This window comes from Harpia harpyja, chromosome Z, assembly GCF_026419915.1.
Source record: "Harpia harpyja isolate bHarHar1 chromosome Z, bHarHar1 primary haplotype, whole genome shotgun sequence".
Lineage (NCBI taxonomy): Eukaryota > Metazoa > Chordata > Aves > Accipitriformes > Accipitridae > Harpia > Harpia harpyja.
Window position 1 is genome coordinate 64860693 of NC_068969.1, and position 16899 is coordinate 64877591.

The 16899-nt window shown below is 36.1% G+C and overlaps 1 protein-coding gene across 1 annotated transcript in view; it reads right to left on the reverse strand.

Annotated features, from left to right (window-relative positions):
* FBN2 (fibrillin 2) overlaps positions 1-16899 on the reverse strand; it is a 176611-nt gene that overhangs the window by 40223 nt on the left and 119489 nt on the right. The window contains exons 27-36 of the mRNA XM_052778267.1: positions 16684-16809; positions 15834-15959; positions 14294-14416; positions 14045-14170; positions 10319-10444; positions 9137-9259; positions 7557-7679; positions 5651-5776; positions 2807-2929; positions 2305-2427 (exon numbers count right to left, since the gene is read on the reverse strand). Of these exons, the coding sequence (XP_052634227.1) occupies positions 2305-2427; positions 2807-2929; positions 5651-5776; positions 7557-7679; positions 9137-9259; positions 10319-10444; positions 14045-14170; positions 14294-14416; positions 15834-15959; positions 16684-16809 (1245 nt within the window). The remainder of the gene's footprint in view (positions 1-2304; positions 2428-2806; positions 2930-5650; positions 5777-7556; positions 7680-9136; positions 9260-10318; positions 10445-14044; positions 14171-14293; positions 14417-15833; positions 15960-16683; positions 16810-16899) is intronic.

Here is a 16899-nt window from a genome sequence, read left to right on the forward strand (position 1 = left end):
CGCAATTCTTTTTCTTGGTGAGGTCCGCTAGTCTCTGTGGGTTTTTTTTCCCAAATGACTACAAGCTTAGAGTGAGAACTGGATAATGTTTTACCACGTGCCAGTGACACAAACATCATTGCAAGTCAAGTTGCAATTTGGAATTGCAGTCCTGAGACTACAAAGGATCACAAGCAAACTGAACTTCAATTCTGCCCTCTTTGGACTGCATAAGTCACTAAAGTAGACATACCCAAAGTATACCAAATCTAGAACTAGAACTAGCATAGCTGCATTGGAATGGCAACTCTCTCTGTTTCCACTTCCCATGAAAAATCATTTAACCCTCTGGAAATATTACAAATGAGAGAACCGCTGGTGAAAGAAAAAAGTTCAAAACCTAACAATGCCTATAATCACATAAAATAGTATAACTAATATGTTTTTGGTTGCACATGGTGCCCCATCTCTTCAAGGGCTTCTAAAAAATTTGGCACTAAAGTATCATTTCATTCATGGATTAGGGCTTTATTTCTATTATCTAAAAGCAAAGGTTTTGCTTGCCCCTGTCAAAAGCAGAAGCTGAATGTTCACTGAATGTTTTTTGCACTTTGTCATAGAATCAAGCTGTAGAGAGATGGAAAGTGTACACCCAAGGCTTGCAGCTCCTCCCACAGACAGATAAGCGGATTCCAGTTCTGCCACTGTCTGAACTTGAAAAAAACCCCCAACCCAACCAAAAACCCCATGTTTGCTTAGGGGGCTAAGACTTAGGAGTCTCTTTTCTGTGCAATCAGTCATTCAGAAACAAAAAATGCTTCTTACACATAGGAAAGGAAAAGAGTCTTTGTACAAGAGAGAGGGACAGCCCTAGTAGTATTTCCTCAGCACAGAAATAAGGAAGGGTCAAACAGTTTTCCCACCACTTTCTTATTCAACATTTTTTCTTCAGAAAGGGAGGGCTTGCTCTCTCATTTGGGACTCTAGCACTGCTAGATTGACCCTTGAGTAGGTTCCCTTCCGCTGTGGAGGCTTCCTTGAGGAAACATGGCACCTCTGCCAAAAACGTCATCGGGACAACTGGTCCCAAAGTAGAGTGCCAACTCAAACTCCCATTTTTTAGTGAAACACAAGTCAGCTAGCAGTAGGATAATTCATTCTCATAAGCTTCTTCAGACATCACTTAAATTCTTTGGTCATAATTCAGGGCTTGCAGGGCTAATCATACACAGCATCTGGTTGTAGGGAAGGATGAGGATCTTAGCAGTTATATGCTGCAGAAGGCTAGCCAAAAAGGCAGGATTTCATTGCTTCAACTGAATCTTCAGGTGAGACAAAGTTAAAAGCTTAGGTCAGACTGCAACTGCAGAAGAAAAGTATTAAGGCAGGAATTGTCAGAAGAGTCTATGGGAGACAGAAACACAGGTGGAACAGACTACATAAATTCACTTCATCTTTAAAAATCTCAGCTTAAAGTTTTATAATAAATTGGTCAAGACTGTGGACATCTAAAGGTCTCAAACAGGACTTGTTTCGAGCATCCAGAGAAGCAAGAGAGAATATTTATAGGCAGAAAATGGAGAAACATGGAAAAGGTGAGCAATAAAATTTGTTCTGAAGGAAATCTGTACTTCTTTAGAAATTATTTGTTTAGAATATATTTATTTGCCACTACACTGTAGTATTATTGTAAACATTTAGAAAATGGATAGAGTTCTAACTACCCATTCAGGAGAATTTGAGTCTTCCCAAAGTAATAAAATAAAAAGGCTGTTTTCCAATTAAAATTTAGAAGGCTTTCCCAGGATCACAAACATATCATTATGGATGAACTTTAGCCCCTCTCTCAACCCCCTTCTTCCCCAAAACTTCCCGAGACTGCTAGTATATACTCTAATCACATGACAGCTGTACATCATGTAACAAGGGGGAAAAGTAATGAAAACTCACTTTAAGTCTGTGTAAGCCAGAGAGAATTACATAAATTTACACAGATTATGCAGTTTAGATTTAAGCTAAACACATAAATCAGTCCCAAGACACATCTAGGATTAAAAAATTTTGTTTTTTAAATGAGAATTGTTGACTGTTAGGAGAATGGAAATGCAGATAATATAAGTTTCGACAAATTTAAAAAAGATGTATTTTAAAGAAACTATAAACACCATTAATCAGTTAAAATAATTAACTCCATCTCTAGAAAACTGTATAACAGGATATGCAGCACATTTAAGTATAATTTTTCTGTCTTGCTACCCTCATTTCCATCAGAACAGTCACCTTGGCTGTGATTCTAAAGTAATACTTCAGATAGCTTTTACTTACCCACACAACCCACTCCAGTAGGATTCAGCTGGAAGTCTGGAGGGCAATTACACTCATACCTTCCAGGAGTATTTACACAAAGACCATTAACACAATTAATGGGATCGGCACATTCATCGATATCTAAAATAGAAAGGTTACTTTATAAATCTGCTTACTGGACAGAACAGAAGAATAATTTTAGTTTTTAAGACAAAATGTGCAGGAAAATTTCAAATACAAGTGAATTTTAGCTGTAATTGGAACAAAAGAACTACTAATAATTCATCAAACACTTAGAAATAACCTTTGTAGAGCTGCATATTTAAGAAGCCATTCTTTCTGTTCCATTCTTAAACCAACTCCAAAGCATATAAATCTACACATTGCTTATTTAGTGGGGAAAAATATACTCTCATTGTAAGAGAATACAATGAATGTTTTGTGAACTCGTCTTTAAATTAGCTTGGTGCAATCAAAAAAAAATTAAGTCTTGACCTATTTCTGAACAGAAGAGATATACCTGTACAGTTTCCCCCTGTTCGATCTAGTTCGTAGCCATCATCACAGATACAATGAAACATTCCTGGTAGATTGTTACAGGTACCAAATACACATATGTTCTGGAAGGAGCACTCATCGATATCTGAAGGAATATATTAAGAACAGAAAGTTATGTATCATTACCATATTAATATTACAATAGTGTGTTGTACTACTAAAAGCAAATGAAGACCCATATAACTTAACATATTTAAAAAAGCAAAACTGAGTAATCACTTTTGATTTTGTATAGAATGCTATAGCTAGGGATTTGTGAGGCATTCCCCATTAAGCTGCTTGTTACTTATTCCTGTCTTAGCTAGTGTGAAGTAAAAATAGCAAAACTGACTTCTCAGGACTCAAAATGAAAGCTAAGTCAAAAAGCCAGTAAGTTCTTTTCAAAATGTGCGTTAAACAGAATGAAGCATAACACCACACAAAGGTGTCAGTCATTTCCTAGCTCATAGTCTGCAACATTTCTTACTAATGGCAAGTAAGATTTTCAGAATACCATTCTCAGGGAAAAAAGTATACTAAGAAACAAGAGAGAGTAGGCATCAACAGTTACTTTTATCTCCTTGGAGAAAGAATACAGGGAAAAGGAATATAGGAAGTAAGAATTCTCTATGATTTTCTGAAGCCCACATTAAACCAGTTATATAGTAACTACATAATAAGCGAGCTAAAATGCATGTAAGGGACTGCCTGTGTGCTCATGTAAACTGAAGATGAAATAAGGTTGAAAGACACTGACAGAAAATCAGATTACATTGTGCACTACAGTGCTAGAAAAGAAGTTAAATATTAACAGCATAGAGTGCAAAGTTACGGTTTTAGAAACAAACTATAAAGGACTTCTGAGTTGAAGGTAACTAAGATAACAGGGGAAAAAACCCCTGCATATACTGTATGAGAGCAAGACTTTTAAGTTGCCAAAATAAAACAGCTGTGCAAAGGCTAATGCAACTCTAGCATGTACCAGTGAGCTATTTTTGGCAGAGACAGTAAGTGGAAAGCATTAATACCTTTTTACAATGCACAGCTAAATCTTCATTTGAAATTCTGTGTACAGCGATCTCTTGAAGAGTGCTGAACAAAAATTGCACGAGGTGTGAAAAAGGGATATTAAAATTACTAAAGTAAAGAAATATCTATTTTGAACTTGGCTTGCTTGCCTTAGCCAAAGCTTGAGAAGTGATATAATGCCTCTTTATAGGAACATATGACAAGGGGATACTTTTGAGGGGGAGAGAGATATAAATTTTTAAGGGAAAATGAAATCTAAGATAAATGCCTAATATCCAACAGTTCTCAGTAAACTTAAACTGGAAATTAAAGGAAGGTTTCTAAGTAGCTTGGAGTACAGTCATGGAATAACCTCCAAATCAGGTCATGAACACAACTTGTGTTCAGATGAAGCTTTATAAAGTTATGGAAAAGACTGTATCATTAAGAAACTAATGTACTGACATCTCAGGATTTCTGAAGAAATTGGATGAATTATTTGTATTAAAATAATTGTACTAAATCCAGGCTTTGGATTTTGTCCCTTGAGTGCAGTAATCAGCCAAGAAGTCACCTTATCATAGGACAAATTAATATATCAACTTAAAAAAAAAAAGAAGATAACTTCTTTCAAATATTCAGCACCCAGATCTTTTAGTTCTCCAACAGCACAATTTAATCTATGGAATGCTTTCAGATCTCTGTTGGAATCACAGTAATATACCAATATACCAAGCATTTTTCCAAAATTCTTCTATTTATTTTTCAGAGCATCCTTGTGGACCAATTGAAAAGCCAAATGTTGGTGACCCGCTGTCCCAAGAATGAGAATCATACTGTTTTGATTCGCTGATATCTATTTGGGGATTTTTATTAGAACATTGGCATGTCTATAATATGACTAACTAACTTAGCTGCACTGAGAAATTCAGTAAAGGTGATTGACACTACTTGGTGACTATTAACAGATCTGACCAAAACAGTTGCATAGCTAATTTTTCAGAAGCATCTGCAATTTTTCTACAGCTAGAAATTTGATTCATACATGTACACCTGAATGTTTGAACGTGCCAAGTTATGGACTGAATTTTAGAGACTACATTTTGGAATCTGTAATGTCTCATCAAGAATTTTGATTTCCTAAGATGTTACGAGATTTCCACCATTAAATATGGAATAAGGTAAAAAGCTTTGGAGCACCTGCTAAAAAGACTTTATCTAATACACAGTTCTCTTACATTAGACAAAAAAAGACATAAGAACCCAACAGGGAATAGAAGCTAAACTTGACTAGAAAGATAATAATCCCTTTTGCACTTCAGATGATCTGGTGCAATATTGAGAGAGAAAGGGTGATGATAAAAAATCTCCAGTATGCATTTTAAGGAGTGTTACAAACTTGTTAAATACAGCAGTGATTCAATTTTCCTGAAAACATTTATTTTAAAATGAGGTCACTTCATGCAGTTTGTGTCTCCTGTGTAAACATACTAAATAAAATAGTGATGAACACAGGGTTTTCCACACACAATTCACTAGTGACAAAAACAAGAGAAATAATTAAAAAAATAAAATTACTGAACCAAACATCTACTCTGGGATTTTTGGACCAAGGCCAGGGAAACTTAATAAAAAGATGAAAGCTACCTTCAACATAATTCACACTGCAAAATAATCCTTGCTTGAAAAAATTACTTATACGTGAAGCACGTGCTGAATATTCTGCTTCCAGGTTGAGGTCCTTCCAGCACTCCTTGTTTTTTACTTTATAGCAGCCAATCCAAACTCTGAAAACAAACCTGAAGTACCAGTGGCTTACCTTGGCACGACTTGCTGTCCAAGGCGGGAGTGAATCCCATCTCACATTCGCAACGGTAGGCACCAGGGACATTCAAACACTGTCCATTTTCACACAGATTAACATTTTCTGCACACTCATCAACATCTGCGGGAGACAGAAAATTTCTTCGAAACCACGTTTTACTACCAAAATATAAATAATATCCTGACGTTCAAAATAATAATGCTGTTGAGTTTTGTTGATATAAACCAAAACATTTACACCTGAAGATGAAGTAAATTGAAAGAATGCAGAAAATAAAACATAACACCACTCCAGAATTATTCCTTTTACCCTGCCATGATTCCTTACTCCTTGTTTTTCATTAACAGATTAAATTTTTTTTTAATAACGCAGGATTTTCAGATTCAGTACTATTAGCTTTGACAAATAAGTTGAATATTTTGCTTACAAAGTCAAAACTTAAGTCTCCCGGTACATATTGCTATGTTACTTTGACATAAAACACATTCAGAAGGCAAACTTTCTTCATAGAATCATAGAATCATTTCGGTTGGAAAAGACCTTCAAGATCATCGAGTCCAACCATTAACCATGCCCCCTAAACCATGCCCTGGAGTACCCTGTCCACTCACTTTTTGAATACCTTAAGTTAATCATACATAGAAAATTATTTTCATACGCATTTTAGAAAATATTCTTTGAGGATTATGAATTTTACAATTACCATTTGCACACTACTGGGGATTCTCCTACTACGTCCCAAAAGTGATGTTTTTTTTTTAAGAGCTATAGAAGAGCAGAATGACAAAGGCAGGCATTTACCATTGCAGTCATCATAAGGACTCATAATTTTGTCAGATACGCTTATGATTGTCTGAAAAAATTTCCAATATAATGTCTTCATTTTATTAGTCTATCCCTAGTATTGCATCTGATTTTTAAAAAATAGAAAATCTGAAACATGGTGTGTTAATAATAGGGATGGACATTCTTGTTCATTAACCACAAACTTGAAACACATAAACAAATAATATTTGAAGATCCTTATTCTGAAATAAAGAAACCTTACAATTCTAATCAAAAGACTGTCTTGTTAAGGTATAAATTAATTTTGATTTAAAATGAGCTAGTTAGCTAATAATGAATGCATTCACATTAGTTTCTAGGTATTTTACTATCATTAGGATGCATTCTTTAAAAACTTCAAACTTTTTGACCACATAAAGGTCATGTTAGAATTCAAGAGCAGAGATATTGTTGCATCTCCACTCTGTCAGTGATAAAAACCACAGTAACTCAATACTCGGCCATTAATGCTTAATTTAAAATCTTTACACTTTATATAATCTTTTACATGTCATTTATTTTGAATCACTTGCTGTGTGCTAAACTTTGTTCATTCTTAAAAGTGAACATTTACCAACGAATTTAAATGCAGAGATAATGCGCAATATTTTTCAACTGTAATTTGTTTTTCTTTTTAAGAAGTCCCGTGTTCATGATTAAATCCTGTTCAACTAACATAGTGAGAGAAAAACAGATGATGCCTTCCCTGCCAGAGACAGACATGGCCTACAAGACAGGAACCATAACAGAGAGCTGGTGTTTTGTATTCTTAACTAGAAAGTCTGCTGCTGCAAGCAGTACATGCACATTCAAAAAAATTGGCATGAGGAGGAGGAGGAAGAAGGAGCAGACAGGAACTTCACCCAACAAATGGGCCCAGTGGGTCCAATTTGGCACACAAATCAAAGGAACAATCAGTTGTCTTTGTTAGCACTTCTTCAGCAGATGGGAAGAATCCTGATCTTAAGACACTTTTACATTTGTTATCTTGCACTTTGGGCTTAGACCTAGTTTGCAAAGCTTCCATACAACAGAAACAACCAGGGACAAGTCAGTTTTCACAGAAACTTCATACCAGAACAAGTAAATCCATCCCCAGTAAATCCTTCCGCACAGGCACAGCGGTATGACCCTGGGGTGTTCACACACTGAGCGTTCACGCTGCACTGGTGGGTCCCATTGGAGCATTCATCAAGATCTGCACATCACGGGCAAAAGAGTGCAAGCGGTAAATAAGCAGTTAGTATACCTGGCTTACAATTAACTGTCAAGCTAACAAGTGCAGATTATTTATGGCTCCATAAATACACAAAGTTCTCATTAGAAGATGCAGGGTTAATCTATAGTGATTTCATTTTAATATTTCTTCCTTTAAATGAAAATGTCTGGGATTGGGCAAAATGTTTCCAAGCAACAGATGGAATTCAGCTGACCTGTTATTTGAACATTAATATCCTGTTAAAGAACCTGAATTCAAAATTAGTTAAAAAACCAATAAACCAAAGAAATATAGTGAGGTGAAAATCCGCCGTACATTTAGAAAGACTTCTCAAGTAACAGAAGAATGTGACAACAATGTAACCCCATGAAAGTTAATGCAAGCTTTCTTATTTACTTGGATGTCAACTTAGATTAAAAAAAAAAAAAAACAAACAACAAAAAACCCCACACATAAAAAGAAAGAAGAAACTTCCCTTCCCCTCAAGGGCCTGTTTGATGGGAACGGCCATATGGGTCCATGACAAATCAGTCACACTAGCTAGTACTATGGGGTAGCTGACATTCCCTTCTCACCCATCCGCAGAGCAGTCTCCTGGAAGAATGCTATATCCAGGAGCTATTCTAACTATGAGGACAGTGCTGGAAAAACTTTTTAAAGTTTTCTCCTTCAAATGGAACTTTTTATTTACTTAGTAGAACCTCACATATTTTTAATTAAATGATGATAATAAAGACCAGGGGACCTTCCCCTTTTTGTCAGATATGGCTTAAAAAGCTTAGAAGATCTGGCCTGCAGTAAAATCTCGTAATATGGTATTTCTCTTTCACATATTACACCAATAAAGCCTAATTCTTAAATGAAGCTCCCCTTCCATACATCCCTAAATGTTCTGAAAAAAAGTTAAATCTTTTTTTACAATCTTTACACATCAAACTAAAAAATGAAGGCAAGGGGACACAATGCTACTCTAGCAGCCCAGCAAAAGCAGAATCAAGTTTCCCATAACTCAAGTCCAATCTGCTTCACATTAGGGCCTATAAACTAGATATACTACAGTACATTTACAAAGAATGGTATTAAGTAACAGAAATAGTATCTTAGTGGCAGGAAATCACAAAACAAATTGCATTTTATTTTTGACGTGTTTTTTTATTTTGCACATTCTAGCAGTTGTATGTAAACTTTCTAAAATACATAGTTAATTCCGTAAGACATTACACAGACAGGCTTCTGAGACAAAACCTTTTCTTTTCTCAGAAAACGAAACCCCTGAAACATAAGAAGCTTGCATACCCATCTATCCACAGAGTACAGCAGATAGAAGAGTAACACTTCATTTCTAATGGAGTAATCACACGGTCACATTACCTGCTTTCATTAAAAAAGAAAAGAAAAAAGAAAAAAGGGAAAAGCTTTATTTTCTGTATACTTACCAATACATTTAATACCATTTCCAACCCATCCTTCTCTGCAACTACATTTAAAACTTCCTGGTACATTGACACATGAGGCATGCACGTCACAGTTGTGAGCACCAATTTCACACTCATCCACATCTACAAGCACAAAATAAACTATTAGTATTTACATCAAGAGCACTGGACTATTACAAATTATGTTCCTTTTACATGTTGCTTATTTCCACTGTGCAGGTTTGCAGTCCTTTACAAAAACAAATGTTCAAGACTACAGAATAACTCCAGCAAGTTACTTTGTATTATAAATTAATAAAAAATAGTGACGATTGTCTTTTCATTTTGTTCATTGTTTGCAAACATGACAGAATTAGTCTGCTTTCTTACAGCTGCTTTTCAGTTTGAAATTAAAGCTGTTTTCCATACATTTTAAATATGCTGACCTTTATATGTCCAAAAATGGGATGAGACCTTTGGGTGCACAGGCACATTTCAGTTGCAAAAATGATTAGTCCAAGATCTTAGTAATTATAGAACAAATTGTTACAGACCAAAATTATAGGTGAAATTCTGTCAGCTTTCCCAGGAGAATAATTTTGGATGAACTTAGCTTCCTGAATGCTGTGGACCCAGCTTGCATAAGACAAGTTACTGCTTAACTATCACAGGAACTCGTAGAGTTTGAAACTGACTGACTATGATTCTTTAAAACTTGTTAGCATGGGTTGAAGGACGGCATATACTTCTCCTCTTACATCATCACTGTTTTTTATTCTTTTCTTTTACTTTTTTTCCTTTTGTCTTGTTCTTAGACTACAGGGTCATTTCCTGCAGCTTCAGTTGACAGATGAGTTCATACTTTAAGTATGTATGACAAATGAGTACTGCTAAAATACTTCTAATACAAATGCAGCTGTGCCCACCCAAGCTATGTTTCCCCAAACCTATACTGAAAAAAGCTTTGTCTTTAAAATTACAGTTATGTAAGGGGTCTCTCATATTATATTGATACTGGTAAAGGAATGTACTTTTTCAAACTCTGGATACATGCTGACAAATGTAAAATATGTAGTCTTAAATTTACTGTTATGTATAGACACCAATCTCTCACTTGTGTGTGAACACTTGTGCATGTATTTTACCTGAAAGCCAACCAAGATATGTGCATACCATGACGTATATGCTGGAAATTTGCTTTACCTGTGCATCCCGTGGTTCCTTTCTTGACTGAATATCCGAGCTGACAGTGACAAATGAACGAACCTTTAGTGTTTTCACACTCCCCAAACATGCAGATGTTGGAATTCAAATCACATTCATTCACATCTGTAAGTGCACATAAATTCAATATTAGTTGAACATTACTGCCATTTAACTGCATACTTTGTCTTTTTGGAATACTTCCATTCAGGTGAAAATATCAGAAGCATGGTCCACTCCTGCAACATGTGGCATTTATTAATCTTCATCATAATATATTTCAGCTGTTCCATTCTGTATTCTTTTAAATCCCTAAAAACAAGTAAGGATGAATGTGTAGTCCAAATACCACAGTATAGAATGCCAATTATTGGGCTGTGAAGTCAATTACTTCTTACAAGAACTGCTTTAAAGGATTTTAAAAAAACATATTCTTGATCATAATATAGCTATAATTTTCTTCCAAAGAAGAATTTATACAGTAAATTGATTACTTTTCCTGTACTGATATTACATACAGGTTTCAATTTGCACATTTTGATCACTACTTAAAATTGAATAATGATATATACAAATGTGTCGATACCTCTGAATAGCATTTGTCAAAATTATAATAAAGTAAACTCAATCAGTTTTTTTAATAAGAATTCAACTTAGGAAAGACGATGAATCTTATGAAACAATGAAACAGGTATAAGAACAAACTAGAATTGGGCACCTGTCAAGCGGATAACTGAGGAGTTTCATATGAGTGTTCTGAGTCATACTGTAGTGGAGCGATACTGCCCAAAAGCTTTTCAAATACTTTGTCCAGTATTTCCATTCGTCCCTTGAAAGGATATTAACTAACAGTATTATACTATGACATTAAAGAGAGTTACTGTATTGTGGACAAAAAGGCATTTCTGGTACTTGTAATTGTCCTTTTGAGAAAACTAAGATGTCATGTAATGCAGCCAAAGCAGACGCCCACATCACATATAAATTAAAAGTGTATTAATTGGCATATAATTAATATTAGCTTGCCTTAACCCCCAATATAAGCATGTTAAAACAGTGTAACTAGCAATAGCATGTAAGTATTGTGTAATACCGTGATGGCATAGCCACAGTTTTGCATAAGGATGTGAGCATGGAGACTGCCAAAAGGACAAAGAAAAATGGGCATAGCTGCATGTAGGACACATCAAAGTCATAGAAGTTGCCAGACGAAAGACAATATAGGCAGAAGGGACTGCAGATAGGCAGGAAAACCTCACAGGTACACCAGAAGAATGACTGACAAGACAAGAAAACAAGACAAGCCATACAAGGAGTAGAAGGGACTCTCCTTTTTGTGAGGGGGGCAATAGCATAAAAACATAAGTATGGAAAATTGGAGAAGAAAGAAGACAGACCCACTTCAGTTCCAGCTTTTCTTGTAGACAAGTGCTCAAGCCTGATCACCTTGACCTTTGTGCCTAAGCAACACCAAGGGCTGGAAGCCAGTCAATGCAAACTACCCATAACAGCTCTGTGGTATTGTATACTTGCATATAATTTAGAATGTGATGGTTAAAAACTAAGTTTTGTATGTGCAATAGTAATAATCAATATTGTGTAAGAACTGACCATTGGCAAATGTGTTGTTATTAAATGAATTTAGTAAAATTTAGTTTTGTATTTTAAAACAGGGCTGATTTTGTCAGTCTTCTAAACACTCCCACTACAGCAACCTTTATTTCCCTAGTATATTCAGCTGTCACACTATGAGGCAAAGGAAAGCTGCCATGCTTTTAAGTCTCCCCAGTTGCAGGAGCTGCAGACTTACCTTTGTAGTTCTGCTTGCTGAGACACCCCTGGAACATAAGGATTGACCTATTTCTTCCAAAATCTCACTGGAAATGCCTGAACTATGAAGCATATTAAATAGGGAACTCTTAACACCTCAAGGGAACTTCAAACTCCTTCTCTTAGTAGCTTATGGCTATAAGTAGCTCTGGCACAGCCTTCCATTTAGGTTTCGGAGAATTCCTATGGATCACTGGCAGCTTTTTAGTACAGACCTATACTTATTACTCTGCTATGCTATTAGAAAATGGGTAGCTATGAAATAATTTTTAGTAACGATCCCAAGCGTGTATGTTGTGTGTGGTGGGGCGAATTCCTTGCTGACAAGAAACAAAGTCCCTCTGATTGTGAAAGAAGCTGAAAGAAACTTCAAGACATTTCAAGAGAGGAAGAAAAATCAATATATCTATCAAAGCTGAGGTTAAGTAGGAATGAAAGAAGAGGTCAATAACCATTGTCCTAATGGTGTTGCTGAAAGCCATTTTGGGAGAGGATAAAGAGCAGAGACATTGAGATCATGCCCTCGAGAAGAAATGCTTCCAAAAGTTAGAGCTATCTCTGGCACATACAAAGACACAAAGCCACCACAAAAGCAACATTCAAGGAGAAGTCAGGCTGCAGGTGAACTGGGGAAAGACCCTTGCAGAAAGAACAAGTGATAAACCACAACTAGAAAAGTTTTCCCACAACCTCATATTAAAAAAAAAACCTAGTCACAAGGTAAAACAGGGCATCAGGACTGTAGATGTGCTCTTGTGCCAGACTCCCTTCCCAGACACCTCAACAATGTGACTGCTCAGCACTTGCTGCCTTGATGTGACTGAAGTTTCAAGAGTGAGGTACGTTTGCTACTGATATCTCCCTGTTCTTTGCAATTTTACTGAGTGTTGTGTATATGATGAAAACTTTCCATTAGGAACAAAACCTCTCCTAAAGAATAATGTAGTTTGTACCTGAACTGTGTTTTAGATTCTTATGCTGCATGCTAAATCTTCAATATAGGCTTTCAGCTATATTACAAGGCTTTAACGTTACTTCAGAATTTACCTCATTTGAAAGCTAAACAGCTTACAATTAAAGATCTGATTAAAAACTTGTAGTTAAAACAGTCATCTTATTAGTTACACCTATATCAACTTTTTGACTTTATTCAAATAGCTCCAATTTTACACTAGTTAAATGGCAAAGATCACCTAATTTCACACACTGTCAAACAAATACAAGATACTGCAAATATTTCTGCTGAAAAAAAATCAAGTACTTTGTTGAAAGTAGTGTTAGGTCCAGTAAGAAACTGTAGTTATCTCAAAGGCTTTTTGACAAACTGGATGATGCTGTTAGCAAGGAAAGCAATTACATACATGGCAGAAATTCACATTTTCTCACTGTGGGTTTCTAACCTTAATATCAAATACTGTTTTCCTAGAGAAGAACGTTTAAGAGGAGTTGTGTATAAAATGAAAAAAAGTATTCTGATTTTACAGCTACTAACATGGTTAATATGAAAAAATTATTGAAAAGACAAGTTCCAAACATTCAAGTTGGTTGCGTAAACATGGAGTATGTGTGCAAAACTGAAAACAAATACATGGAATAACATAAAAGTGAAGGTGAAAAGAAAATCTTAAAATTCAACTCTATGGAAAAAAGGAGACAAAACCAGCTCAGGACAGCTTTGCTCAGCATTACATATAACTGGTTTCTCCTCCGTGTGTGTGTCTGTGAGTGTGCACACACCTTCCTGATATCTATAGTGACATGCAAGAAAGATTTACAGGTTATTTTTCTGTATAATATAGTTTCAATATCCACTTTCAAGGATTCAGCAGAACATCCTAAAACATTAGCTACAGAATTTTTAGACTTGCATTAAATTTGGTGCATACAGCTACTTACCAATACAAGTTTTCATGTCCATAGAAGCCATAAATCCATCAAAACAGAGACAGCGATATTCCCCTGGAATATTAGTACATTGCCCACCATCACAGATATCTGGATTGTTTTCACATTCATCAATATCTGAATTAAAAAAAAAAAAGGAGATAATAATTCTGTCACCCTGGTACGGCTCAGCTAAAAGAATACCATGTTCATATTGGCTGAAAGATATGATGCTGGAACTTTTAAGATACTCAAACCTACCTGCACATGTCCTGACATCTGGCATTAGAGCATAGCCATCACTGCAGCTACATTCATAGCTGCCTTCTGAGTTAGTGCAGTGGGTGTCACAGCCTCCATTCATTATCATACATTCATCAATATCTGGGGAAGCAACATAAGTAGTAGTAAGTCTACTTTTGTAAGTGTTGTGGTTTAACCCCAGCCAGCAATTAAGTACCACCCAGCCGCTCACTCACTCCCTCCCTGCCCACCCAGTGGGATGGGGGAGAGAATCAGAAGGAAAAAGCTAAAACTCGTGGGCTGAGATAAGAACAGTTTAATAGAACAGAAAGGAAGAAACTAATAATGGTAACAATAACAATAATAAAATGACAATAATAATAATAAAAGGATTGGAATATACAAGTGATGCACAATGCAATTGCTCACCACTCGCCGACCGATGCCCAGTTAGTTCCCAAACAGCAATACCCACCCCCAGCCAGCTTGCCCCAGTTTATATATTGGGCATGATGTCACATGGTATGGAATACCCCTTTGGCCAGTTTAGGTCAGCTGTCCTGGCTGTGTCCCCTCCCAACTCCTTGTGCCACTCCAGCCTTCTTGCTGGCTGGGCATGAGAAGCTACAAAATCCTTGACTTACTATAAACACTACTTAGCAACGACTGAAAACATCAGTGTGTTACCAACATTCTTCTCACCCTAAATCCAAAACATAACATTATACCAGCTACTAGAAAGAAAATTAACTCTATTCCCGCTGAAACCAGGACAATAAAGAAAAGTCATCTTCTCTGCCATTTTACTTAGCAGATGAAACAGTTTATCAGTGACATGATTATGAATTTTTGTTCTCACTCTACTGTCTCTGATTTATATTTTGTTCAGCTTTCTCTCTTTCAACTGCATTTTCATCTGTGGGAACAAGTGGCTACTTTTTGTTGTTGCTTTTGTTTATATGTATCACTAGAGATGTAAAAAAAAGTGCAAAACACAACATGTGGGAAGTAAAGAAAGAAAAGCCACGAGAAACTTACGTTTCATTAAAGCTTGAAAAGTAGCACAAATTTATATTTTTGCAAAAAAATAAACAAAACCAACAAATAAAAAAAAATCTCAATACCTCTGTTCTCCTTACCAGTGTGATGACAACTACATAATTCAGTATTACTCCAGTTAAGGATTTAAGAGATGTATACAATAAAGCGAAAAAGTGAAAGAGAAGCTATCAATGCATGGGGCTCTTCTTGCTTGATCAAGAAATTAAGCAGTATTTTCTGGTTGTTAGCTCAAGCCTTTGATTTTAGTGGAATAGTACCATAAGAATATTTTTTCTCAACGTATTCTGCAGAGCTCAGTACAGCAACAATCTTTTTATACCTTCTTTATATTTCTAAGGTAAAAGAAGGGTCCGTGACAGTTCATGATGTGCCTAACAGCAGATGAGATGGCCCTGCTCAGTTTCAAAAGCAAGGTATGAAATTACATAAAAACAAAGACAGATGAAACAATATATGCTGAAGCACAAATACACAGGTGAAGGTGTACAACACTTGCCTATGCAGCCTTGTCTGTCAGGAGTGGCCTGGTACCCAGAGTTACAGGAACACTGGTATGTTCCAACCATGTTCACACACTTGCCATTTCTGCAGAGACTGTCACTTAATGAGCACTCATTTACATCTGGAAAAGAATCAGTCATATCAATAACTTGTTATTCAGAATGCAAACTCTAACTGCTCAAATGCCAGAGAAAGAGAGTGAGAGGTATTATTTTAAACTGGTGGCTTTCTGGCTTTTTCCATTTCTTTCTTGTTCTTAGGATGTTCCAGTTCAAGGTAAGGAGCTCTGAACATTATGTTTAAGCCAGTGTCCAAAGGTTTATCTTTTTTTGTTTCTGGTCTGTGACCATTAACTGCACAGTGTGCTGGTTTAAACCAACTCTTGAAGCAACTATGCATCAAACACAGAAACGAAAGAGATAATATGCATTATGTTTTTTGCATTTTTGTTACCATTTTGGTAAATTATGTGCAAAAAGGAGAGCTGCATTTCAATAAGGGACAATACTTTTTTGTGACTGTAGTAGGAACGAATTTCACTTTGTGCTTGTATGTATTTGACTTGAAAGTTGCCAGCATGACTGGTACAGTCCTTTGAGTTACTAAATAATCCCTAAGAGGCCTGGTAAAATACCCCTCTCTGAAGTCAACAGCATTAAGGGCAATGGAGGTTTTACAGGATCTGTTACAATGTTTTAATTTGAAGATACTCATATAAAGGAGGAGCATGAATTTGTATAAAATATTCCTGAGACCCCATGCTTGCCAGAGACAGGAAGTTTTCAGAGCACAAATGACCACTCTTCTCAGAAAGCTCAAGACTACTATTCTGAGTTGAAACTCACCTATGCATTCCTCACGTGATGGTGACAGCTCATGTCCCAAAGGGCAGTCACACTGAAAACTCCCTTCGGTGTTCACACATGTGCCACCTCTACACAGCAGAGGGTTACGCTCACATTCATCAATATCTGCAAAGAAACCATGACAAATATAAAATCATTACTAAGAAGCAACAAAGAGAAAAGCAATTCTCAGTGTCTGCAAGTGACAAAATCTGG